Source organism: Lichenostomus cassidix, chromosome Z (assembly GCF_008360975.1).
Source record: "Lichenostomus cassidix isolate B80296 chromosome Z, HeHo_3.0, whole genome shotgun sequence".
Lineage (NCBI taxonomy): Eukaryota > Metazoa > Chordata > Aves > Passeriformes > Meliphagidae > Lichenostomus > Lichenostomus cassidix.
The window spans coordinates 13,207,074-13,233,834 of record NC_139511.1 but is presented as its reverse complement, the minus strand read 5'-3'; the positions used below and the strand labels follow the sequence as shown (position 1 = coordinate 13,233,834).

The window sequence follows — 26,761 nt, the reverse complement described above, 5'->3', positions numbered from 1 at the left end:
TCTCATGCAACTTGGTGCCATTCACAAATTTGCTAATGATAGACTTCATCCATTCAGACAGATCATCAATAAAGATATTAAACAGGACTGGGCCAACACTGATCCTTGAGAGAAAACAAACAAATAACCCCTTACTTGCTGGGAACCAGAGGAAATCATAGAGTTAGATGCAATTAAAATAAAAGTAGGCTACAGCATGACAAAAGCCATGCTTGAAATACAGCTTGACTAGCATTTGCAAAGATAGAGTGGGCAGGGAGATATTTGCTTATAAACTTTTAAATTTTTATTCTGTCAAGTGTAATCACTTCCAGTTTTCTTATTTTCAAAGGTTTTAGCTTATACTCTAATTAAAAAAAGTCCTTTGGCCTTCATACGGGAATTTGGTTTCAAGAAATTCTAGTCAGACTCAAAGCTTAAAGCAGGAACAAGAGTAGTTCCTGAGCTTATAAAAAACATGCTGCTGTAGGTAAGAGATTTAAAATACCCAAGTAGTTAAAACCTCAAGCTCTCTTTTCAAAAGATTTTTTTTTATTAAATAAAGAAAAACTTATGAATAGGTGAGTTCACAACATGACAAAAGTTTACGTTAAAATCAAATTCCAAGCTCACTGTGGTTCCCAAACTTCAGATAGTTCAGGATTTGCTGTATTCTTAGTATATCCAACTAGACTGCTGTGGCTTCATTTCTGAAAATCTTTCAGTTAAGGCTCTGAAAAGGAGTTTTTCCTTAGCAAAACAGTTAAACAGAGTGACGTTTTTTCTAATAGGTCTTTTAACGTACAAAGACACAGTTCACCTAAAATGGTGAAAAACATAAGGAGGCAAATTCACATGGTAGATAGTGACAAGGAGTTGTATAGCAAAATGGAGAGGTGAGGAGAAAGAGAAATCTGAGTAATTACATAAAATCTAGCTCTCTGCAGTTTCATCCTAGACACTTATAACTCTCTTACACTAACAGAACAAAGTAAAAAAGCTATAGCAGAAATATTTGACAGGAAAATAGTTTTTTAATTTCTTATCTAGCCCTGAAAATCTCAATACTGTTTGAAGCTGTTGAGCCACACCCATTTACAGGCTTTGCCTGAATTCATCTCTTTCTGAGGTCAGAACCCAGAATTATTTAAAGACAGGTATCAGCTTTTGTTCACAAACATGAGTTTAAAGGTTAGTTATGCTATGCTCACTGGACTTGTACTCAAGAGATTTTCCAGAATGCTAACAGATGTTATTAAAAACCCTGCACTACACTAAAATTGTCCAGAATCAGCATCTTTCCTAGTCTCATTCAAGAGTGAGACTTTTCCAGTCTCATTCAAAAAAGTCAAGAGACTTTCACCTTTGCAGCTGAGCAACAGTGGAATTAGCAAAGGGGGGAGTGAAAGAGCCTTTCTGCCACAGTTAGGTGCTCACATATCATTGAACTACAACCTTAAAAAAAAAATGGTTCTTGGTGGTATTTATAGAGACAAACTTACCAGTATAAAAAAACCTCAAATAATGCCAAGGAGAGAATTGCTCATGGCATACATAAACACTGGAAGTAATCAACAGTATACTAATGGTTTACACTGTGACGTGGGAGTCATGGTATAAATACATGCATTTTTGTGCTGAATTTGTCATATCTGGAGGAAAACTCTGTCCTAATACTTTTGTTGAAGCATAAAATCCAACATAGCTCAACTCATTTTTTGTTCAGTACAAGTTTAAAATTAACTTCTCCCGACACAGGTATACTGTTGGCTATTAATTGTGCCCATGGCATACTAGTTAAGAACAAAATGGTCAGACACCCCAATAATGCAAAAACAAGTTGCCTGAAGGAGTGATTGCTTAGGAGAGAGTTCAGATAACAGGCTTCACTGCTTTTATTACCTTAACCCATCTTCCAGCTCTCATGCATAATGAGTTCTTACCAGCACACTATTGTTCTCAAACTGTCTCTGAGGCTCATTCTGAAGTCAGTATGTAATGAGTTTGGATTTGGAAATCTCCTTGTCACTTTTTCCACTACTGCATTTGGGTTTGCAGAAAACAAACCAAGTGCTGTAGTTAAATCTGTCCCCTTTTCCACATTCTGTCTTTGAAACTCCTCTTGTATAATTAAGAATAAATCTTAAAGTGCTCTTCAAATCAGGAATTAGCATTGATGCTATTTATGAAAATCCTTGCAGATATCTCTCACAGTGTTCACATTGACTGAGATGGAATAATCTGCACATTCACTAAGCTTGGGATGATTTCTGGCATTTTCCCACTGTATATAATGCTGGAAAAGTTTTATATTTAATTTGGGCAATAGGCTGGACAGAGTAATTCTCCTCTACTTAATAATTGTATCAGAATATAAGGGTTTTTCCTTGTTTTTCAAAGAATGAGACATGGACATCAGAAGAAAACAATTGGAAAACTGTTTTTCACTGCATAATCATACCATCAACCCACAGTTTCACTGCAATCAGAGAACTTGATACATGTTACATGCATTCCTTCTCTTTACTATACACAAAGAAGCATTTTACCATGAAGAAAAAGACATGTTCTGTGAAGAAATATTGATGTGTATGTGATGGTATGGAGCTGTGGAGCTCTCTGATATAACATGAACATCAGCAATGGTCTGATGTTGTTGACCTCAGCATATTTCTGAGCTGAGCTGGTGTATACAAATGTGGGACTGAACTTCAGCTGACATGGTCAGACAGCTTGTGGTACCCAGTGGAACTCATTTCGATCAAAATCAGGTATCACTGCTTACTATGCAGATTCACACACATACATGTATATAGAATAATATTTATAAGGCCACATAAGTGCACATATATACATATATATGTCTATACATACATATATACATATATATGCATTTTTATATATATGTCTGTATATATACTTGCATATACTTAAACATCATTATTAAATTCAAGTCTCTAATTCTTACAGGAATTCCTTTTGTGTGACAAAAAAACCCAATTATAAGATGTTCTCTTATAATGGAATGATGCACACTCTCTCTCTTTTATTAAAGACAGATGAATATTCTCCTGGTGTGGATCTACCCTGAAAGCAACCTTATAAGATGTTTTCATAGAAAGAATTTGCACATTCTTTTGTTTAGTCTTTTCTGTAGATGAAGCATGTAATTGTGACACAAAGTCAAAAAGCATATTAGGCTCATATCCTGGAAGAGCTATCACCACAGATTAAGTTTGCCAGAAAAGGAGCCAGAATAAAAAAAGGTAAGAAAGAGCAAAGATATTTATCTATGTGTCTCCACTTAAATGCATTTGGTTCTTTGAAGATATACTGTTTTAATTAGGACAGTTTTCTGTGCTTATACATGGCTTTGAAAGGGCTGTGATAATTGTCAACAATACAGGAATTCTCAGATTTGGAACAGTTTGGGTTATAACATATTCATTATTACAAGAGAAACAGTTCAGGACAAATATTTGACATGATAGTGTAGTAATGTTTTATAGCAAATAATGTATTTAATAACCTAAGAGATGGGGGGCTTAAGGCTTGACTTGGTGTTGAGGTTTTTAACTAAGAAATTAAGTGGAAGAAAACCATTCTCTTTTGCTCATTCTGCAGTAAATTCAGACGCTGTTTTTGTCCTTTAGCCTGGAATTGCACAGTCTCAGAAAAGAATAAATAATTTAGCCAAGCAGACATGCTTGAGCCAGCTCTGCTAAAATGGAGAAAATGGAGCAATGCACAACTGCATGGAAAGTGTTGGATTGCGTTTGGGTGACATGTTTGCCTCATCTTCACCAAATGAGGATTCCCCATGTCCATTTCTGCACTTAGTTGTGGGCTTACCCCCTCATCTACGTGGAAGAACATGAAATACAAACCAAAATAGACAGTATAATGCCTAGTTCATGCTTTTTTTAAGGAAATACTTACAGATCACTATAGACAAGGCCATAAATCTGTGCTGTGCTGTGATGATAGATTCCTCTCAGGATAATTAGAAGAAGGATCACAACAAAAGCTGGAAGCCCCCAGCTTAAAAAGAAGTAAAGCAGATAGCGCCGCTCTGTGTGTTCATCATTCATCACAAGGACGTACCAGAAATTAATAGCCTGAAGAATAATGCACAAAAACAATCAGCAGACTTGGTGGTAATAAGCTATGCCAAAAACTGATTCATTCTGGAGGTCATAGTGCAGCATATTTCTGTCCCAGTACATGTGTATGTATAAACACTTTTTAACAAAAAATACTTTGTCCCCACTTTTTTCTCTTAAGTAGTCAAAAGTAATTATAAGATAAATATGCTTATTTATGTAACTATTTTGAATTAGACTAACATAGGGGAAAGGATACCCTGTTTAGCAGAAAACACTATTTTTGCAATGCAAAAAAAGCTTTGTGGTGCAAAAGTCACTTTCTTCTTGGACAATTATACCTTCACATGCAAGACTGGCATATAGTATTTCTAAATCTGATCTGTACTTAATATTTTTGTGCTATTGTTCAGCTCTGTGTATTTTTAGGGAAACACTCCTTCAACAGTTTTGTGATCCTCTTCTGGGTTCAGCAGTGCAACAGACATGGAGCAAGTCCAGCAATGGCCCATGAAGACCATTAAGGGATGGAAAACCTCTCCCATGACGAGAGGTTAAGAGAGCTGTGATTGTTCAGCCTGGAAAGAGGATGCCTATGGGGATCTTATCCATATGTATAAATATGTGATAGGAGGCAGAGATGAAGAAGATTGTAGACTCTCCTCAAGGGTGCCCAGTGGTTGGGCAAGAGGCCATGGACACAAATTAACATACAAGAAGCTCCACCTGCATACAAGAAAAACCATTCTTACTGTGAGGGTGGTCAAAAACTGGGCCAAGATGCCCAGAGAGATTGTTTGAATATGTGTCCTTAGATAATCAAAACCAAACTGACCATGATCCTGGGCAACCTGCCCTAGCTGCTTGAGCTAGGCTGCTGTACTAGACAGCTTCAATGTACCCTAAAACTTCTATGTTCTATGATTCTGCGTAATATATGCACAAGAGTTTGAGAAAAAAAATGCAAATAAACGAATGTAAATTCACAAGCATCTCTAAAACAGTCTGTGTTTTCTTATGATCAACTCAGCATCAAACAGAATACTTAGAGTACTGCCTCGATATTTGCTTGTTCTTTAAGATATTCATAGCAGAAACACATGTTGAGAGCATTTTTAATGCATATCTACACACTGCTCTTTTATAAACAGCTAAACTATCCATAATAAAATTTTTTTTGGAAAAAATTTTTCCTTATATCCTCCACTTCAAAAATGTTATACCACCAACTGCTCCGCATGTTATATTGTATTTTGTCGCCTTTTATGTGGGGTGAATAAGGGATTAACGTTGTCTTTTTCTGTATATAAAGTATCTATTTTGAGCTTGTGCCTTTAAGACTATCTTGTCAATGAACAGAGACAGGACGGGTGCCTTCAGGCACTTATTAATCCTCACCCAGGCATATTCATCTCTCTCCATGGCCTACACAAGCGTTTCATACAATAACATCGATTTACATACTTAATTTTCAGCTGTCTACTGTAGGGATAGGTAAAAATTCATAAACAGTGACAAAACAAATGCAATGTGATCATTCTGTAGAGGAAATTTTGCAAATTTCGCTCAGCCAAGGGCTTGTCTACCTCTATGATCAGGAAGACCTAATTTTCACATTCAAGTACTTAGTTGTTTCTGGATTCTTTATGTAGATCTCACTAGTTAACAATCGCTACAGATTTTTTCCTTTTGTTTATACAGCATGAATATACAATACTTTCTGTCATGGATAATAAAGCACATTGCACATGCTAACAACTTGTTTAAAAAGGTTAGTAAGTGTTTTAAATGCTTTTTTAGAGAATGATATTTCATAGCTATGTCCAGTGTACATAATTATAATAATAATATAATAATAATTATTATGTCTCTTTTTATTTTCATTTGGTGATTGGTGCTATATTAACAAAGGCAAAGTTTATTTTCCTTAAAAGATCACAGTTAAATCCTACCATATAATTGCAACTACCCTGTGAAAGTTGAAAGAGCACAGAAAAACTACTAAATCCATCGCTGGACATGAATAGGAAGAAAATATAAAACAGAATAAATTGATATTTGGACAAAATCCTTAGGTTGTGGAAAAATTTGGTTGTTCTGTTGACTTTTACATGGAATCGAAAACTCATTCAAAATTGTGTTTGTCACTGTATGCCAATAAACACTCTTCAATTACCTGCCTTTACAGTCCTGGCAAGGCTGTGCCTCACTGCAAGCACTTCCAGACAGCAAAATCCTTGAATTGATATGTGCCATTTTACTCAGGGATTGCTGGTTCTACTAATTCTGCTAATCTGATGAACATTGTTCTCAGTCATCCAACTAAAATTGCTTTCTATGAAATCATATCTCATTTCCTTGCTCTGTGTTTGTTTAGTCATGTTTAGATATCTCACCTCATTTATTACAGAATAACACTTAACAACTCAGCTGCTCTAAAGATGTGAGGTTAGATTATTCACATTTTCTACACAGTCACATTTGTATTTTTATAATTACAACTTCTTATCTTCAACCCCTTTTGATGCTCCAAAATGTAATCAATTAAATAACAGAGGAGATAATTTTAGCAAATCCTTTCCTGTTGCCATGCTGCAACAATAATTAGTTCCAAAGAAGAATGAAAGGTACAGTCCATTTTCCAGATGCTCAGGTGGAAGAACAAATGGGCAAGTTGTGATTTCTTCTGATGTAAAATGCAAAATAATTGTTTATTCACATAGCACTCTAATGAGACAATGTGAATGTCAGGGAAGGGTTTTTTCTTTTAGAATTACGTAATTAATAGTAATTACCTTTCCAATCCTGGGATGATTTTCTTTCTTTCTTTCTTTAATTAATAATTCCTTTATCTTTAGAGATAATCACAGAATTTTAAAATGTTTTGGGTGAGAAGGGACCATCTAGTTCCACACCTCTTGCCATGGAACCTTTTCAACTGGACCAGTGTCCTAGTTCCAGCCAGAACAGGGTTAATTTTTGCAGTAGCCATGGGTGAAACCCAGTGGTTATTCTGTACCACCTCCCACCACTGCTGGGGGCAGGGGGAAGGAACTCTTCAGGGGAGAAGGGAGCCCTTCTGGGTCAGTGCAGTGTGGTGGAGGGAGCAGTTGAGTGGTGCTGTTTCTGTGTGAATCATTCACCTCTTTCTTGCACTCTCTGTCATTAGCACTGTTGTTACTTCTTTGATTCCTTATCTCATTGCTGTTTCCAGTAAATTGTTCTTATCTCAACCCATAATCCTTGCCTTTTGTACCTCCAGTTCTCCTCTCCAGCCCCATGAAGGGCAGAGGGAAGGGGAGGCTGGGAGCAAGCAAGCAGCATATGGATTCAGTGGGGCCACTAAACTGGAGAATGGCATTCCTAGACAAGGACAACCAGGTTGCTCGGTCTCATCTCCAAACTGCCTTGAATACCTCCAGGGATACGGTAGCCACAGCTTCTCTGGACAACCTGTTCCAGTGCCTCACAGCCTATGATAATCTGTGGATACCTGGCAAATAACAGGTGCAAAATACTTTAAATAAATTCTTTTCCAATTCAGTAGGAAAACTTCTATTTTCCTTCTTTCTTAATAGTTGGAGGTTTCATTTTATAACAATTGTATGCTTTCATATAATTCCTTTTTTGAAGTTGTTAAGCAGCCCATAAATTACTATTAAAACAAAAAGAAAAGCATCAAATTTCCTTTAAGATCAGGAATCATCTTATAAGTCTCACATAAACTTATAGAAATTTATAGAACATTTAAAGTGCCATTAAATCTATCTAGGAGGAAGATTCAGCTATGGGTGATAGCAAGTTCATGACTTTCATTCTGGTTTTCTTGTTGAACTGACACTTTCACTCTTGATTTAATTCACCCTAGCACTAGCTCAGGAAAGCACAAAGAATCATATTTTTCCATAATTCTATTCTTTGTCAGAATTGGCAACTACATTTTTTTTTTACCTCAATAGACAGCTTTTAAATATTTTTTTGTAACTTACTTTTTGCAACACATTAGAAAATTCTAATAGAAGAAACTTTCTTTCCTTGTCATGATGAAATACACTCTTAGCATGTGCACCTAAGACAAAAGTGTTTGAAAATGCAGGCTTATGCTGTTCAATTGTACAAAGGGACACTTTTCAGGATGAAGACTTCTGGATTTCAGGCATTAATATAAGGCAAATCTTTCAGGCCCATGAAGAGCCATTTGCACCTCACTTACTTCTTTGCTTATGAAGTTAACAAAGGCTCATCCCTCAAAAAATTAGATAATGCTATCAACTTTCTGTGACTTACAAATTCTTCCCATAAAAGGCAAGATACAAGACCATACAATACAAAGGGAGAGGAACAAACAGACAAGCAAGGATTATTTGATGTGATCTTTGCTCTGATGCTGAAATGGACCAGGTGACCTCTGAGATTCTTTCCATTCTTACATTTCAGTCAATATATGAGCATTAGATACATTTGTAGCAGAAATACTGGTATTGAATATGTCTGCAAATACTAGAGGCTAAAAAGAGAGCAAGAATTAAAATGTGGAGCTATAAATATTTTTTTGTAAAGAGCATTGATGTAAGATAAAATGTTAACCACAATTACTGTACCTAGCACTATGCAGAAGATGGAAAGAATACAGAAAAAAAAAAAAAAAAAAAGATAAGGAAGTTATCCTCAAGTCTAGAAGCAAAGATCTTTAATCTGGACAACAGAAATAAATCTGTATAAGCCTGACTGTACTGCTAAATCTGTGTTTTCCTACAGAGTTTAGTTTCCTGGAAATATTGCTCCACTGCCTTTTGATCATTTAAAATCATCTGAGTTTTACAGATATTTCAGTTCCACATAACACTGATTATCACATTCACCCATTTCTACATGCTGTGATCAAGGCAGTCACATGCAGATTTCTATGAGGTAAGTCAATGATCAAGCATATGCACTATCCTGTGCAGCCTCACTGAGGGCAGAGTGACTGCCCAAGTGACACAGAATCTATTACTGTATTTTTGCTCTTTTCCACACATAAGTAATTAAGTCCCATTTAAGTACATATACGTGATTAATTCTGCTTTCCAAATCAAGTAATGTATATTAAGTATACTATGCTGAGAAATACAAACATTATTTTCCCAGACTTTTAAGTCTGCCATTCAGACAGCAGAAGGATCTAGAGTTCCCAAATCAGTCTGGTTTCCCCTTGGATCCACAAGCTTTGCTAGAGTTGTCATGGGGACCAATTCAAGCACAGAGATGTCCTCGGCACTCCTTCCTGTGCCCTGACATAGCTTACTCACTTTGTAATGAGAAATAGAAACTCAGGACCTATTCCCAGGCAAGAGGACTAAACTGTAACAATGGATGGGGTTGATCTATATTTCAGATTATTTCTTTCCTTTTGGGTGTTTCAAAGTTCAGGAATTATTCTCATCTAAAGACCTGCACCTACAAAAAGGGGAATCCTCTTCATTAGGAGTTTTACTCCTGGCAGCTTAGCACCCAAGCAGGCTGCAACAGATTCTCTCTTAAGCACCTTGTCCTGTTAGATTTGCTTGAAGAGTCTCCATGTCTAACATAAGCCTGAGGCTCCACTAAATGCAATGTAATGTGCAAGGATTTAGGATTTGGCCAAAGTCTACTTCAAAAAAATAACACTGGATTTCAGCTACAGATGTAAAAATGACCGTTAAGAGTCATACAATTTTTTTGCCATTATCAGTGATTTTTGTAACTCAACATAATGGAAAACATAGAATGGGATGATGAAATACTACCAAACACTTGGTTGTCAAAGCTTGAGATATCCCAGTAAAAAAGAAACTTAAAAGAATTACTCTGTCCCAGTTAGCAAATGGTGACAAGCTCTGAAGCAACCAAGAAGTTAAGTGAATGAGCAACTGTGAAAAATATAATTTACAGCTTACAAAATAATTTAGAGTAGTTAGCCAACAAGAACATCACTAGTCAAGCACACAAATTTCTGTATTGAGGCCACCTACATGTAGCATCATAAGACTAACAAGAACAGTTGAGCTGCTGGAGAGGCTGCTAAGTTCTCAATGAATATGAGCCTGACATAATCCCAGGAAAATACCACATATCACATGAATGTTACTGGGAGAGAAAGTTGTATTTAGATGCAGCCTAATTTGCAATTCTTGGTCTGACAGTCTGCATATTGGAGGATTTGTATGGTAATGTACGGAGCTGCATATATAAAGCTATATGCTATAATAAAAATGATGTGGACAAATCCTCTTAAAATAACAGACAAACAAATACCTTAATTCACATATTGGTGCTAAATATACATTTCTAGACAAGGGCATAATAATGTACTTTTTCAAATAGTCCCACAGCTTGTTATTTTGACTACCTTACAACTGGTAATTTTCCATAACTAATCTAATTGTTCATGGTGTTCCATATTAGTTCAATTGTTTTTTCCATCATTTACTGTTCTATAATACATCAAATGAGCAACAGAGCTGTAAGTAATCTAGAGTACATGTCTGATGAGGAATGGCTGAGGGAGCTGGGGCTGTTCACCCTAGAGGAAAGGAAGGAGGAACATGGTTTCGTTGTGAACTTGGCAGTACTGAGTTAACTGTTGGACTTGATCTTAGAGGGCTTCTCCAACCTAAATGATTCTATGATTCTATAGAAATTCTGGCAATAATTGGGAACATATATATTCTGTATTTTAATGCAAACTTGTGAAGGCATGCTTGTCATGTTATCCAAGTTTAATAACTAAAATGCTACTGACTCAACATATTACAGTGTAGTTAACATTTGCACTTCATCTGCAAGAGACTGCTTCAAAAGACCAAATGAGAGATGTTTAGAGAAACTATTACCATTAACAAAAATAGTCCTTTACCATTCTAAGACAGTAACTTCTTTACAGGATGAAGTGAGATGAGGACATTCTTACATACTTGTAATGGATATTAGTGGAAAAAGCCTTGATAGTGTTTGTATATTTACCTTTAGAGCTCTGACACTTTAGTTTTAATAAAAGCCATCTAAGGTTATGCCCTTCTAGTAGCACTGAGTTTAAGATATCTCACATTATATATAGATATACATATATGTATATATACACTACAATATAATACAAATACAGTCTAACAATCAGTTATTTTCACAGGTGTTTTGGGGAAGCGATGAAAAGGACTAAGAGACCAACCTGAATAAGCATCCAGCTGAACTGGCAGAGGTAAAGGTAATGGGTAATAGATGCAAGGGCAGAGCAGCTTTCCTCTGAGATATGCTGGCTCATGTAAGCAGAGGCCAGAAATGAAATCTGCAGGGGAAAAAATGAATACATGCAATTAAACAAAATTCATTAAATATTAACAATTAGGGGAAAAAAATTAGTTTGGAAGTAAAACATACACTAAATTACTATTTCAGAGACTCAGGAAAGGTATCTTGGACATTTAATATTCACCCAAAAAAAGCTATGCTGAAACACTGTCAACCACTAAACCAGCTTTAAACATTTTGCAGACTATCTAATACCTCTTTATTGAGAGAATGTTAGTTGTTTAGTATGACCTGAGATTAGCTTAGCTGGTTAGAACATGGTGTTAACTAATGCCAAGGTTGTGGGTTCAATCTCTGTATTCACTTAAGAGTTGGACTCAATTATTCTAGTGGGTCCCTTCCAGCTCAGAATATTCCATAACAGACAAGTAAGTTTTACATACAATGAGTTACACTGAGTTAAATTACTCTGATTTAGTACGTTGCTTGCTTTGCTTTACTTGCTTAGCATGAGCAGCTGGATTTGATGAAGCCTTAGATGACAAGCTGTGGTCTTACACCTAGATGTGTTTTTGGCTGGAATGGAAAAGAATGTTGATGCTGTACTGATGTTCTTGGTGTTGCTAGGTAATGGTTATCATAAATCTAGAGCTTTTTAATTTCCCATACTCTGCCAGGTAGCAGGTGATGTACCACTCTTAAATTACTTATTTTTACAAATCTGACACCTGAGGCTCTGCTATGAGAAACCAAGGGTCAAATGTGAAGAAGGAGGAAACACACCTGAGAGGGAATGTAGGTGTGAGCAAGGAGTCAGGAGAGACACCCGTGAGCCATCTGGAGCTGCCTGCTGTGAAGGACCCTGGTCCCAGCAGGGGCAGACTTAGGTGCATGTGTGACACCTCAAGTGGTGTGAGAACACTCAGGCAGCAGCTTCTCCTTTAACACATTACACCCTTATATGAAGAGACTACAGAGAGACTTAGCATTTATTGCTTAAAATTGTTCCTATGCAACGTTAGACACTGGTTTTGTAATTGGGGGTGGAGATTTTCCTCCATAAAACTAAAAGATATGTTATCTTCTGATTTGAGTAAATCCAGATATTTTATCAAGTAAACAAACAAACTCAAGAGGCATTTACTGTCTCCGGCTGTCAGACATGTAGGAATATAATATCCCATAACATAGCGATACTGGACAAAATGCAGGAAGCATTTATTCCTTTGTCTAATAGCATATCAGGATTTCACACTCACAAGGCAGTTATAATTTAGGGTTTTTTTCACAGATAAGCCAGTGTCAAAGGACTATATGTTGGCTGAATAAGTAGCCAATGCATTGTCTAAGGAACAAAGGTATTTCAACTCTGACTGCAAAGAATGAAGCTAGAACATTTCAATATAGCATTTTAAATTAAAACACAACTCAGAAAACTTTAGTCCTGCCTTCTGTAAATTTCTTTATAGAAGAAATAGCTCTGAAAGCAGAATTTATAAAAAATTAAAGTGTTCACATAAAGAAAGATCCCATTCATCCATTATGCTGATCATTTTTTCTTTCCCTAATAAAAAACACTACTTTGATCACCAGCCCATTGACTTGTTAGTAGCAGAAATTAATGGGCTGTACACACTGATTTTATGTACATAAAATAACATGGGATTGATAAGGAAGTTAAAGTAAAGCTAAGTGATTTGGCATACGTGTGGACACTGTATTTACAACAAAATACTTACACAGTCTCTTTGTCATAAAAGTACCCTTATAAAGACATGACAATGTTACCTCACCATGAAATGGAAGAATAAAAATGAGCAACTGGGCAAAAAGTGGACTATTATGCATTTCAATATCTAAAGGAAAAAAATGCACTTTAAGTATTTTGTGTGGGGTTTATCAGTCTTCTGCTGGGAACTGGCAGCTAAGCATGGCCACACAACAATTCAGTTATTAAGAGGTTAACACACAGCTTAATATAGCCTGCACTTTGTCAAATTCTGACACTGCTGAAAGAAATCCCATTGTCTGGAGTGGGTTAAACACAACTTAAATATGTCTGCAATAGCTGCCATATATGAGGTATAAACAAGAAGTGTTTGTGGAAATAATTCCATAGCACCAGCTCTCTCAAACACTACCACTAATTTTTCTAAAACTTGAGCAAATTCTTCTACTGACAACAAGCATCTGGGTGGAATACAACACGTATCTGGGTGGAAAGGCTTTACCACCTTTTGTTCTCTGAAGGCCTGTGTATATGTCAAGGACAGACTGTTAGGCTTGAGATAAACCAATAGGGGATGAAAACACAAAAGCAGATGGATGAAGTCCTGGAAATAAATTTTTAACACCTTTTGGACTAAATGTTGGCTTGAAAGCATTTTGCATCTATAACCAAGAAACTATAAGTTCTAACACTCTCCTGTTCTTCAAGAAAAGTAAGGTTTTGCATATTAAAAAAGAGAAGTATTTCACTGTATCAACAACTTTCCAATGGAAAAAATTCAGAGTCCAAATATTTGCTAAAAATGTGTATCTTTGAGAGAAACTGATTTGTCTTAAAGGAATAAGACTGCAATATGGCTGGAGTAATCCCTCAGGTAAAAATGCAATGTAATTAGCAGCCTTAGAGTATTTTGGACTGGAAAAAAAAAAGTGGGGGCTAAAAGGAAAAAAAGGTAAAATATAAATTTTCAGATACTTGTTACCTTGTATCTTGGTCAAAAGATAAAAATGAGAGTTAGTTTATAACACAAAAAACCACAAAAAATGTGCCTTCTAAATAAACTGTTCCTTAGACCTCATTGTCTCATGTCTTCTGCACCTCACTTAGTTATTAACTGTAGGGCGCAATCTTTTGTAACGAGGAACTTATTACTTTAACAAGAAAAATATGTGCCATCTATTGGAACAAGTTGTTCCCTCTTGGATCTTTAAAATATATGCTCCTTTTAATACCAACTGTCCAGAGCTCTTTTTACAGATAACTTACGGTTTTGAATAGCCCTTTTCAATCTTTTTATACTCATATTTAGTTCTATGCTGAGGTGATGACATAATGCGTCTTCTTTGTACGTATGAAGGAGATCATTCTTGACCCCAAATGATTTAACTGGAGGATAATCCCTTAAGTCACTCAATTAGCAGGCTGATACTTTTACTAATTTTATTGATAATTTTATTGATTTGATTATGATGGTTCCGTACCACATTGAAATTACAGTGATAGCATATCATTCACAAGGTTGCTCTCCACAAAGTAAAAAAGAAAAAAAAAAGTTACAAAATAAAGTATGATAAATAAATGCACTTCTGTTAAACAGCAAAAAGCTCTTTGACAGGGTTGCCATCTGACAGTCATTTACTCAGCTAATAAAAGGATACCACAATTCTTTTAAAACTTTAGGACAATTACCTAGCAATTACTTCAAGGAAATTATTGCCAGGATATTCCATTTAAGTCACCAACATCAAAATATAAACAAATAATTTGAGATAATCTGCAAAATTGTATGTTCCAGTATGAAGAGGAATATTTTTGTACTGCTCTTTCCAAGGGGTAGGCTGTATCTGAACATCACTCCTCTGCTAGATGAGATCTGCTCCTAGTTTCCAGCCTGCACTTAGTCATGGTTAGTGTGTATGTCTTTTTATTTCTGTTTTAAGTCTCTCAGGTAACATAGGATTTCTTCCTCCTTGGCGTTTGTACTATCATGAATTCACAGAAAGCAGAAGTACTCTCCCTCAGGCTCCATTTTTCAAGGTTAATTAAGCCACCGTACAACATGGTACTCTGTAGAAGATGCCTACACTGATCTGGACAACACAAGCAGTTTAGCTCCATGAATACAGCATCTACCTGGATCAATTTACCCTGTTTCTCATGGTAACTCTACATACTGAAATGTAGGCTCAAATGTGAATACTTGTCCTTCTGCAAAAAGTCTTTGCAGCTTATGCACCATTTCATTGTCCCTCTCTATATGGGTGACACATGGATTTCATCTTTCATGAAAACACTTAGTTAGGGTTGGATGGTAAAAAGCTGCAGAGGTCTCACAAGAGTCATAGATTCACAGAATGGTTTGGGTTGGAAGGGATCTTAAATATCATCTAGTTCCAAAATCCCTGCCATAGACAGGGCCATCTTCCATTACACCAGGTTGCTTTAAACCCCATCCAACCTGGCCTTGAACACTTCCAGGGATGAGGTAGCTACAGCTTTTCTGGGCTGTCTGTTCCAGGTCCTCACCACCCACACAATAAAGAATATTTTCCTAATATCTCATCTAAACTTATTCTGTCAGTTTGAATCCTTTCCCCCTTGTTCTGTTACTACATATTCTTGCAAACACTTTCTTTTCATCTTTCTCATAGGCTCTGTTCAGGTACTGGATGGTGACAGTTAGGTCACAAAAGCCTTATCTTTTCCACACTGAACAATTCCAACTCTCCTAGCTTTTCCTCCCTGGAGATATGTTCCATCCCTCAGACCTGATTGTTGGTGGGGTTTCACAAGAGTGGAATGGAGCAGCTAAATACCCTCCCTCAACCTGCTGGATATGCTGCTTTGGATCAAACCCAGGATACAGCTCGCTTTTTGGGCTGATATATGGTATTATCCCAGTGATCATCTGGTATACACAGCTTTCCTTCTTTTTTCTAATCAACTACCTCTTTGCATAGAATTTTGCTGTAAGCCTACAAGTCATGACTGCTTGACTTGCCCCAGAAAATATTCTGGTATTTCATACTTCAATCTTCAAAGGTATTCACACCTTTCTATATGCTACCTCACTACCACTCAATGTCAGTGCTTGTCTGCTTTCTGCCATTGCTGCATTTTGCCTGGGCATGTTATTTTCTGTCCCACACACCAGGGCCTTAGGATCAGTACAGTATCTTTCTTTGTCACTCTCTCATGGTCTTTTCCTGTTAGTCTTTCTCTTCTCAGGTCTGATGTCCTGAACTAATCCTCCTCCATTATTAGTTTACTAATTATGTGACACATCATGTACTTTACTGTATTTATCTCATCAAAGAAATCTATCAGACTAGTCTGGTATGATCTAAGCATAAAGATATGTAAGTCCTATTCCCTACTTCATTTATCACTATTGACTTTTGACAGAAGTTTTTTCTAAACTCTTAGATTATTCTGATATTGTATTAATGGGCCTGCAGTACGCAATATTTTTTTTTTTACTATATATTACTCTTAATATATTATTTTCCAGTCACACAGTGGCACTTGGAAGTGAAGGATTTGTTAAAAGCACTTGCTGTGAGATCTGCAATGTATTCTACCAGTCTTTGCAAAGTTAGGAAAGGGAGTTTTTTTGCTCCAAACTATGAATGAACGTATCCTTTGGATGCTCCTTCTCTTGCAATAGCCATAACCTTCACTCCATGCTACTAACTCTACACCATCATGACTTCATCCCAGTGGTATCCTTTAATATCACTATCTTCTGTGACAACGTGAAGATTGAACTTTCTTTTTTTGTTTGAAATTACACCTAACATATTTACTTCTCCTGCCCCACTGCAAAGTTTTACTAGAAATTTTACATTGTTCTCTCTTCATTTATATAACAAAAAAACCCCAACCAACCAATCAACAAAGCTTAACAAAAATTCCACACAAGAAGGTGACACTATTGTCAACCAAATGTACATAGTTTATTCACTGATGCCAGTGGATAGATTGTGTGAGGAAATCAGTCAACTTTCTAATTAAAGAATTTACTAAACTCTAAGTTCAGAATTAGCAGAGCTTAATTAACCTGGCCTCATTACAGAAAATTACAGAGAAAACAATGAGTCCAAGTTGCCTTTTGAATATTGTGCAAAAGAGAAGAAGGAAAGACCAGAAGACTGAAGAAATTCCATACCAATCAGGTAAAAAACAGCCAACAGAGAAGTAAGTTTCCTGAAAACAGAGATAAGAATTATGCATGAAAAATAAATAGTGCAATACAGAGCAGTAGTAATTCCAGTTTGTCATGGTAAACACTGAAGTGCTACCATACGTTAGACTTTAAAACGAGGGTGCAGCATACGACACATGGAAACAGATCTAATCTTTATATTTCAACATGGAAGTACTAAATGTCTTCCTTGCCCCAGACTTTTCTAGCAAGACCAGCCTTCAGGGATGCCAGGTCCCAGAAACCAGAGGATAAGCTTGGAGCAAGGAAGATGTACCCTTGGTGGAAGGGGATCAGGTCTGGGAATAATTTAGCACACAGGACAATGGCATCTGTGAGTGCCATTGAGTGTTGAGTGAGCTGGCTGATGTCATTGCAAGACCACTGGAGATAATCTTTCAACAATCATGGTGACTAGGAAGTGCCCAAAGACTGGAAGAATGCAAATGCCACCTGCATCTTCAAGTAAGGCAAGGAGGAGGATCCAGGAAACTACAAGTTGGTCGGCCTCACCTCCATCCTGGGGAATGTGATGGTGCAGCTAAACCTGCAAATCATTTGCAGACACACTAAGGATGAGCCAATCACCAGGACTAGCCAGCATGGTTTCACTGAGGGAAAGTCAGGCTTGACCAACTTGATAAACTTCTGTGATGAAGGGACTGGCCTTGTAGATGAAGAGAGAGCAGCATATATTGTCTACCTGGACTTGAGTAAGGCTTTTGACTTCTTCTCTGGTAAGATACTCATAGACAAGATGTTGACTTATGGGCTGGATATGCAGACAGTGAGGTTGACTAGTTTGAACTAGTTTGGAAAGTACTGTTTTAAAATGGTTTATGTGACAACCCTTCAGAACTTTTCAAAGAAGTGCAACAAAACTGATGAATTTGAAGCACTGTGATGAAAGAAAATACTCCTTTTTTTAAAGAGGAGAAAAAACTTAAACAAAACATTTTTCCTTGTATTTTGCGGAAAACCATATCACATAAAGTATTTCCATTCAGAGAATGTGCAACATTCAGTGAAGAGGACCAGAAGACTTTTTTGGTTGAAAACCATAAGTAACTGATTAACCATATTCCACTCAACTCAAATGAGTCTGTCTTAATTTTCCATCCCAATTTTTCAGCCTGACAATGCAGTAAATACTGAAAACCAAATATTTTACAAAGACCTAAGCCTATCTGATGAAATATTAGCTATACAAGTTGTTAAAAGATACTAGAAAACAGGAGATTTCAGTACTGATACTGCAAATGTTATAACCCTTAGGTAGTAAGTAAAATAAAAGGTAAAAATAAAATAATAAAGCAGTAAAACATAATTTATAGTTTTAAGACTTGAAAAATGTTTTTACAGGGGGAGAACGAATGTGAGAGCAATAATCTTTCCCGGTTGCAAGAAGTGCTGAAAAGGCAGCATGTTGTGATGGGTGAAGAAAAAAGAAAGAAAACATCTTGCAATGCTTTAGGGAAGGAGCTGTGGAGAGGGCTAAACCCAGAAAATATAAAAACTTCAAGCAGCTGAACAACAAACATTTAGCCCTGGAAGGGAGCACAGGGCTACAGTCGGACACATCTGCTCACAACAGTTTCACTTTCCTATTTCAGCAGGAAGCACTCTGTGTCCTGCAGCTGAGAAAAAGATCCTTCCCACCTGATGAAACCTGCAGACCAACTGATCAACTCTTTTAGAACCCTTTGGAGTGTGCCTGGGAGGAACATATCAGTATATTTATGTCGAATTTTTGCAATTTATGTCAATTTCTGTTTGACAGTGTGAACTCACAAAGCTTTAGACCTTCTCCTAGACAGAAATGCCTTCTATGTCTTACAGAAATGGATCATAACAGTGTTCATTTCATTTCTTTGCGCATTAAACAATTTTTTTCTCTTTTATCAATTTCATTATTTTAATAAATCAAGATTTATTTATTTGCTCCATGGAAATTGTCTCCATGGAGATTATCTGCCTTACAAAGATGGTTTATATGCATCTATATTAAAAAAGAAGAGAAAACAAACAGCCCAACCAAATGCTAGCTATGATTATACCAACCCAATCTCAATACAGGAACAGTATCAAATGCATAATTTAAAATGCTGTTCCTTTTGTTGGACTTCATTGCAATGGACAATAATGTAGGAAAATAAACATATTTAAACTCTCATGTCCTCACTGAACTGCTCTCTTATGCTTTGAATTTACTTTATATGGGTAAAAAAGGAGTTCCCCCTATGAACACAGGGACACTGCTTATTAATAGTTCATATGAATCATGTTTTTTGTTGCTGCTTGGTAGGACAGGACAGCACTGATGTGAGCCAAGTATTCTTGTGTTTTGTGTTCTGATAATAAATGCCAGGACAAAAATACCAACAAAGGATGTACAAAAAACTGGAGAGATTCACGGCCACCAATAAATATTCTAAGTGACTCTTTCTGGAAAAAGTAACAATACAACACACAGCACATATCAGAGCACAAAGGAAAAGGTTATATAAGTTAGAAGATTCAAAACACAGTATTTAGCTGGGTGAAAAATTCAATAACCAGTTTTCATTTCACATTCATTCTGTATTAATATTGCTTTAAAAAGCAGTTATGTTCTTTCATGAACTTCTGTGAATGCTAAACGACCACTTGGCATTAAGGGGTTTATTTGAGAGGAGTGCTTTCTAATTGACAGCACAAAAAACCCATACATGCAAGTTAAGCTTTATTTCTGCCTTCAGTTAAGTCAGTGTGCATCGATATTAAAACATAAGTACCTTATAAACAGCAGCACCATAGTCTTGCTCTATAATTTGTGTGCATTTTGTATTTTAGAACTATTTTTGTGTTTATGATTTATTTGCTTTGACTAAGTTTCTTCTATATCACTGCAAGCTGACATTGTGAAAAAACTGAACAACTAACTAAAACAAAATCCCTCGAAATGCTGAAATTATATTTACAACAGTGACCCACAGTGTTTTTTTGTAAAGATGTTTACACTTGCAGCAGAAGAACGGTTAACCATTTTCAGTAGTGATTAGACTAACTATTAGATCAGTAACCATATGTTACTCATTCCCTTCCCCCAGCTGAGCAGGATGGTAGTTGATCTCATGCTGGGTTCAATCCTTGCCCTCTTTGGTTCCCGTTTTTAGGCTCAGGGACATTTTTTTTTACTTCTCTGAGCAAGGAAGTAGCAATCTGAGGGTGCAGGACGAGGGTAGGAGGGTGTGAGGCACCACGATGCAGAGCACAGCAGCACACAGCTGGCTATGCAGTTGACATTAGCTGTTGGGGAAAGGATGGGGTAGCTTGCACCCTCTTCAAAACAAGCCTGACACAAGCACCCAACTGCATGGGGTCCTCTAACACCATTTGTCTTCTGCTCCAATCATACTGTACCTTACAAAGAATGTGGCGAGAAAAATAAAGACTAATATGGGCTTAGCAAATTCTAACCCATCTAGTTTTATATAAAGATTCAGAAAAATGTATGTGGCACAGTACCCTATAAAGAGAGTTTTTCTAATCACCTTTTTTTAGATCTGCAACGCAGATACGTGTTGCTTTTTTTACTCATTACAGACCACAAGCCACACATCCTGAGTCCTGCTGCAAGATTCACAATAACACAAAATTTTTAATGGAATGTGCAAAGAGAAGGTGAAAAAGGTTCTTTGTAAAATTATCAGAAGTTTATCTACAGTCTTTTCCAAGTTCAAGTATTCACACAGAGCTCAGGGCTCTGCTCTGAATGTGCTGGTTTGGCAGGTCCAAAACAAGCTCTTCTGACGGACGAAAGATCTGTCTCATATTGTTGTCTCTCTAGAAGTTCAGATAAAACCTGAGCACATCTGCCATGTCACATGAATTTGCTCTAGAGATTTCTCAGGTTGAATCTATATTCGTTTATGGGGTTTATCAGGAAAAGCTTTCAATAATGTGGCTTCTCACTTCCTACATTTCCAGATAGAGTTTTTCTAAAAGTTCAGGTTTAAGTTTCCTGCACAAAGTACACACAAATTTGGTGACATTACCATTTATGAACTCTAAACTGAATTTAGGTCTCTATCCAGGTCCAACAATATGTGATGTTGGGTAAGTAAAATTACTGCAAGGGAAACACATCTGATAACCTCTGATGCTTTATGTAAATAGTTAGGAATGGTCAGTACCCCATGTCCCGTGGCCCATGTCCCAAGCCTGTCAGTGTTTAAGAGGCATGTGGGCAACACCCTTAAAAATATGCTTAAACTATTCCTCATCCTTGAAGTGATCAGGTCATTGGACTGGATGATCACTGTAGGTCCCTTCCAATCAGAACTATTCTATTTTTCTGTAGTCTAGAAATAACATGAAGATGAGAAATATAAAATTACTCCCCAGAACCTAGAGGCTGGCTGGAGTAGTGTGCAAGTCTCTTTCCACCTGCATACCTACACATTTCCCCCTGCAGGAGTCACAGCACAGGGTAGGAGGGTAGGAGAGACTTACCATAAACTGGGACCAGGATTCAATCAGGCTGTTCATGGATAGTATTTTAAGCATGGTAGAAGAGGTATCTCCTGTTTCTCTATAAGGCCAGTCAACTGAGAAGGACATGCTGTGTGGTGTGGTCCACATACTGGGCAGGAAAGGGATGAAACCTGCTCTAGTGGAAGGTGTCTCTGGTCACAGCAGTGGGGTTGGAAATAAATAATCTTTAAGCTCCTTCTAACTCAAATAGTTCTATGATTCTATAACTATTTGTTTATCTTCTTAAAAAATAAATAACCAAGGTGTAATTCCAGACAAAGAGCATCTTCTGGCTTCATAATGCATCAGCAAGACTCTGCCTAAAGATTAGTCCCTCTCTACAGCTCTGAAATCATCTTGAGGACCTTTTCCTTTTCTCTTTCAGTTACAATACAACAGGTCAAGCAAAAACTCCTTGGTATACTGTTAATGGTAATCTGAGACATATTTGTAGAATCAGTGGCTGCATGTGCAGATCAAAAAAACAGGTACACTAAAAATGCAACCCCTAACAGAAGGCTAGTGATAGCAAATGATTATTATTTTCAGCAGTACCTCTGGTGTTAGAGTGCATGCTGTCTACAGTCTCAAGAAAAAAACAGGTTTCTGTATAGAGAGAGATCTTCACAAGACCATGGGATCTTTCTAATTTATTCATTGGAAGAGCTGTTCTAATGTGAAGTCTGGTGTGAGATGAAAGAATATTTAATTGAAGCAATTCAGGTTTTACCAGAAGCATTTAAAATGTACACAAATTTACTTAACACAAACCAAGCATTCTTCAACAAGGGCTAACAGATAAATTACCTAGTTCTACTGTTATTTTTAATCCATGATGTTAAAGAAATTATTGTTTATTTAAATATATGTGGTAGTATTTGATCCAGATTCCTTCTAAATATTGAAATCCAGCCTAGGGAATGATGAGGGTAAGTCCTATGAGGAATGGCTGTGGGAGCTGGGATTGTTTATCCAGGAGGAGCTCAGGGGTGACCTTATCACTCTCTACTACTGCCTGAAAGCTGTGAGTCACCCTCTTCTCCCAGACAACTAGTGACAAGATGAGAGGACACAGTCTCAAACTGCTGCAGGAAAGGTTCAGATTGGACAGTGGGAGGAACTTTTCCACAGAAAGGGGGATTACACATTGGAATAGGCTGCCCAGGGAGGTGGTTGAGTCACCATCTCTGAAGGTGCTAAAGGAAAGACTGAATGTGGCACTTAGTGCCATGGTCTAGTTGACATGGTGGCGTTGAGTCAAAGCTCGGACTAGATGATCTCAGAATTCTTTTCCAAGCTAACTGACTCAGTGATTCTGTGAATTCAGTGATCAGTATTTTTTTTTTTTTTTGTGATATAGATCGCTTTAACTGCTGTTTTCTCTGTGTAAAAGGCTTCATAATTGCAGTGAAACAGATGGTTTCCCTACCTAAAAACAACAGAAAAAAAAACAAAACCCTTTGGATTTTATTGTGCTAGTGGAAAGATTGAATTTCTAACCCACAATAATCAATGTGTTTTAGTAAATTGCATGCGCTTTAACAAGCAGTAAATATTTAATATGATTCCACTTGAAGACAGGGGTTTTCAGATGTGTATAATAAAATTTTTTGGACCATACCAGCTGATGTAGATTATTAAAAAGCATTAAATAATGTCTCGGTAGTCATTGTCTATCTGTTCTTCACAGAGTCACCTCATCTCTAAACAAATGGGGGAAAGAACTAGGTCACTAGAGCTCTGAGCATTAACTTAGATAAAACAGACAAACAAAGAAAAATGCATTAAATATGCCAAAAAGATAAGGATCCTAGAACTGTATCTACCCTAAGGCAATAGTATAGATAAAGTATTAAGTACAACTTTTAGTACACAAACATTATTGTAAAAAAAAATTCCAGAATGTGGCTCAAGTATTTATAGAATTCAGAAGTTGAATCCTCCTGCTATGGACTTTGTTCAGGGGTACAAACTGAGTCACTTTTTCAAACTCAAACATGGAAACATCCTTATCTAGCTAGAACTTGTGCTCTGTGGTTTTGCCAACATGTGAAAATGACCTGCAGAGAAAATCAATTATTCCTAAAATTACTGTTATTCCAACTGTCTTTACACAATAAGTTAGGGGTTTTATTTGGGTTTTTTTTTTTTAAATAAACCAGTGTTTATTCTGGAATGAAAGCATGTGCCTATGAAATTGGTCTGAAAAATTCCTCTGTAGTGCCTACTACATTATTTTGGTATTTAAGGACTAGAACTTCCAGTGAACACTAGAGGATATAATGTTTCCTGTAATAGTTTCTCATGTATAATGAGAATTCAGAACACGTTATCTTCTTTTTTTAAGTAAGCGGTCTTGAAGATAGTATTTCTGCTCCAGTCTGGGTCAGCGGCAGCTTGTCAGTGTGGGACAGAGAGCTCTGAATGGCCCCAGCCCAGCTGCTTCACCTGCCATGCCCACCTTGCTGTCCCTGCTGTGAGAAGGGCGCTGACCCCAGACAAGCTGTCAGGTCTTCATCTGCTGCTGGAACTGCTCTGTAAGCTCCTGTCTTCCCAGGAGGGCTCTGACACTGTCTTGCCCCTTTGTCCTTCAAGCCATGTGGCCACCCTGGAAAGGGGTGCCGTCTTGGGAAGGATATTTCCAGCATTTCAGATCTGCTGGCTCATATTCAAGTCATCACTGACCAGGACTCCCAGGTCCCTTTCCACAGCACTGCATTCCAGCATCTCATTCCCCAGTATATGTCTGCATTCAGTGCTGCATCATCCTGGCCAGGTCTATAGTAGACTCCCATGATAACATCCTCATTATTTGTTTGCTCCTTGATTCCAACCCAGAGGCATGCAACTCTGCCATTGCCAGCTGTGAGCTCCATACATTCTATCCCTTCTATTACATACAGTGCCACCCCCAGCCTCTTCTGCCCTGCCTATCCCTCCTGAAAATCCTGGAACTGTCCAACAGGGCACTCCAGCCACAGGACTCATCCCATCAGGTCTCACTTTTGCCAATGAAGTCAAATCTCTGGGATTCAGAGAAAGCCTTGAGCTCCTCCTGTGTGTTCCTCATGTTGTGCACATCAGAGAAGAAACATTTCAGGTGGGGCACATTGTAGCCAACACCTCCTGAAGCACACTGAGAGATCTGGCACACCATCCTGTTGTGCATCACTGTCAAGCCTGGTATTTTCCCTTTCCCCCTCCCAAGCTAGTTAAAAGCTCTGTTAATGAGCTCCACTACCTCCTGTGCTGGAGCTCTTTTTCCCCTCTGATAAAGGTGTATGCCATCAGGTGACAGAAGACCAGGTGTTGAATAGATCATCCCATGGTAAAAAAGCCTCAATTTTTTCTAATTACAACAGTGTCAGAGCCACATATTGACCCAGTGGATCTGCCTATTCCTATCAATATTATTCCTAGTAGGGCAACAATTTCTGAACCATTTTCTGTTTTATTGTGGCAAGCTGAAACCACAAAAAGTAATGGGAAACATTTCAAATTAATTTCCAACCAACCCTCTTGAATAAAAATTGCTTTTAGACAAGAAAAGATTTAACAGGTGATTAGGACGCTATGGAATTTTCATGTTCAAAAATAATGTCTTCTACTGTACATTCTACAACCATGAGGAAAGTTTGTCATATGTAATAATCATACTATAATTATAGTAAAACTGGTATCCAGACCACTCTATGTACCATTAGTTGGTTGCCAAAAAATGCTGCAAAAATAGAAAATCTTCCATAACTTCATAGGATGTATATTGTATAATGCAGTGCACTGGAGAATTCCTCTTAAATAATAACTCGCATACAGTGTTCAGCTTAAGAAGGATAAATACCTATGGCTAAATAATGCTTTTTCTGAGCAAATATTAAATGCTGCATATGCTCCTGCCACTCATTGCACAAAAACTACTTTGCTTTTGATGTGACAGAATCAAAGGACTTCAAATCTACGTTCTTTAGATAAAGCTATTTGTAAGATGATCGCTGCCTAGCCCAGTTTATGTTCCTTCTCTCAGATGACTGCAGCTCCTCTGCAGGTCAGTTGCTGTAAAACTTAGAGTTGTTCAAGTTCAGCCAAAAGCCCTAAACGATATTTCTCATGCATGTGGGGTAATTCTGTAAGCAAAAAAAAAGCTGACAGAACACACGGTTCTGAGAACCAGCTTTGCAAAGTGTATAGTTAAATCCCAGATACAATGAAAACAGGCTGAGGCAGAACAGCTTTGTATATGGGAGCATATACAAGAAAGCAAACATCCTCTCTGCTTAACTGATAGCTCTAACACAATTAATCACATTTACTTTCAAGACAAGAACAAGAGCACTTTTTCTGCAGCCTCTTTTTATTGTAAGAGCATGGTATTATCCTTCTTATCTTTTATTGCAACACCAGCCAAACACAGAGAATGTTTGTCTTAAAGTCACACATCTCAAACCTGTCTCCTTACAGAGTTTGCTCCTGTATTTAGTTTCAACATTTTTCTTGTTCCTACAGGGATGTTTTCACTGTGACCAAGTGTTTCAAATTATTCTTATGCTTGGCTATACTAATAAAAGCAACTGCTCTCCTCAGACCACCTCCCATGTGTTAAATTAAAAAACATCAGAAGGTCAAATGTACATAAAGGAGCTTATTTATTAATTTATTAACTGAAATGACCTCATCACCATGTTTTGCTTTTCTGTTTCTTCTTAATATGTTCATGTAGTCAAATACTGTCACTGAGATATCTTCTGAACTCCAAACTTTCATTGACTACATACCACTTGCTTTTTGACTGAAAAAACTGAATTCTGTCATTTCAAAGAAAACAATTTCCTTAGCTCCTCAGTTAATCTCATCTGTGGAGGCACCTTCCTACACTCTTCCTGCTTCCACCTCCCCATTCTGCCACCCATCTCCAGGTCGTGCTTGCAAATAGCCCAAATGTATGTCCACAGGCCCTTTGGCAAAGTG

At 37.3% G+C, this 26,761-nt stretch overlaps 1 protein-coding gene across 3 annotated transcripts in view; it reads right to left on the bottom strand.

Moving 5' to 3' along the window:
• Positions 1–26,761, bottom strand: part of ADGRV1 (adhesion G protein-coupled receptor V1) — a 275,778-nt gene that overhangs the window by 67,032 nt on the left and 181,985 nt on the right. For all 3 annotated transcript variants that reach the window (XM_085042779.1, XM_085042782.1, XM_085042781.1), the window contains 2 exons: positions 11,269–11,385; positions 3,919–4,097 (listed from right to left, as the gene is read on the bottom strand). In XM_085042779.1, the coding sequence (XP_084898905.1) occupies positions 3,919–4,097; positions 11,269–11,385 (296 nt within the window). The remainder of the gene's footprint in view (positions 1–3,918; positions 4,098–11,268; positions 11,386–26,761) is intronic.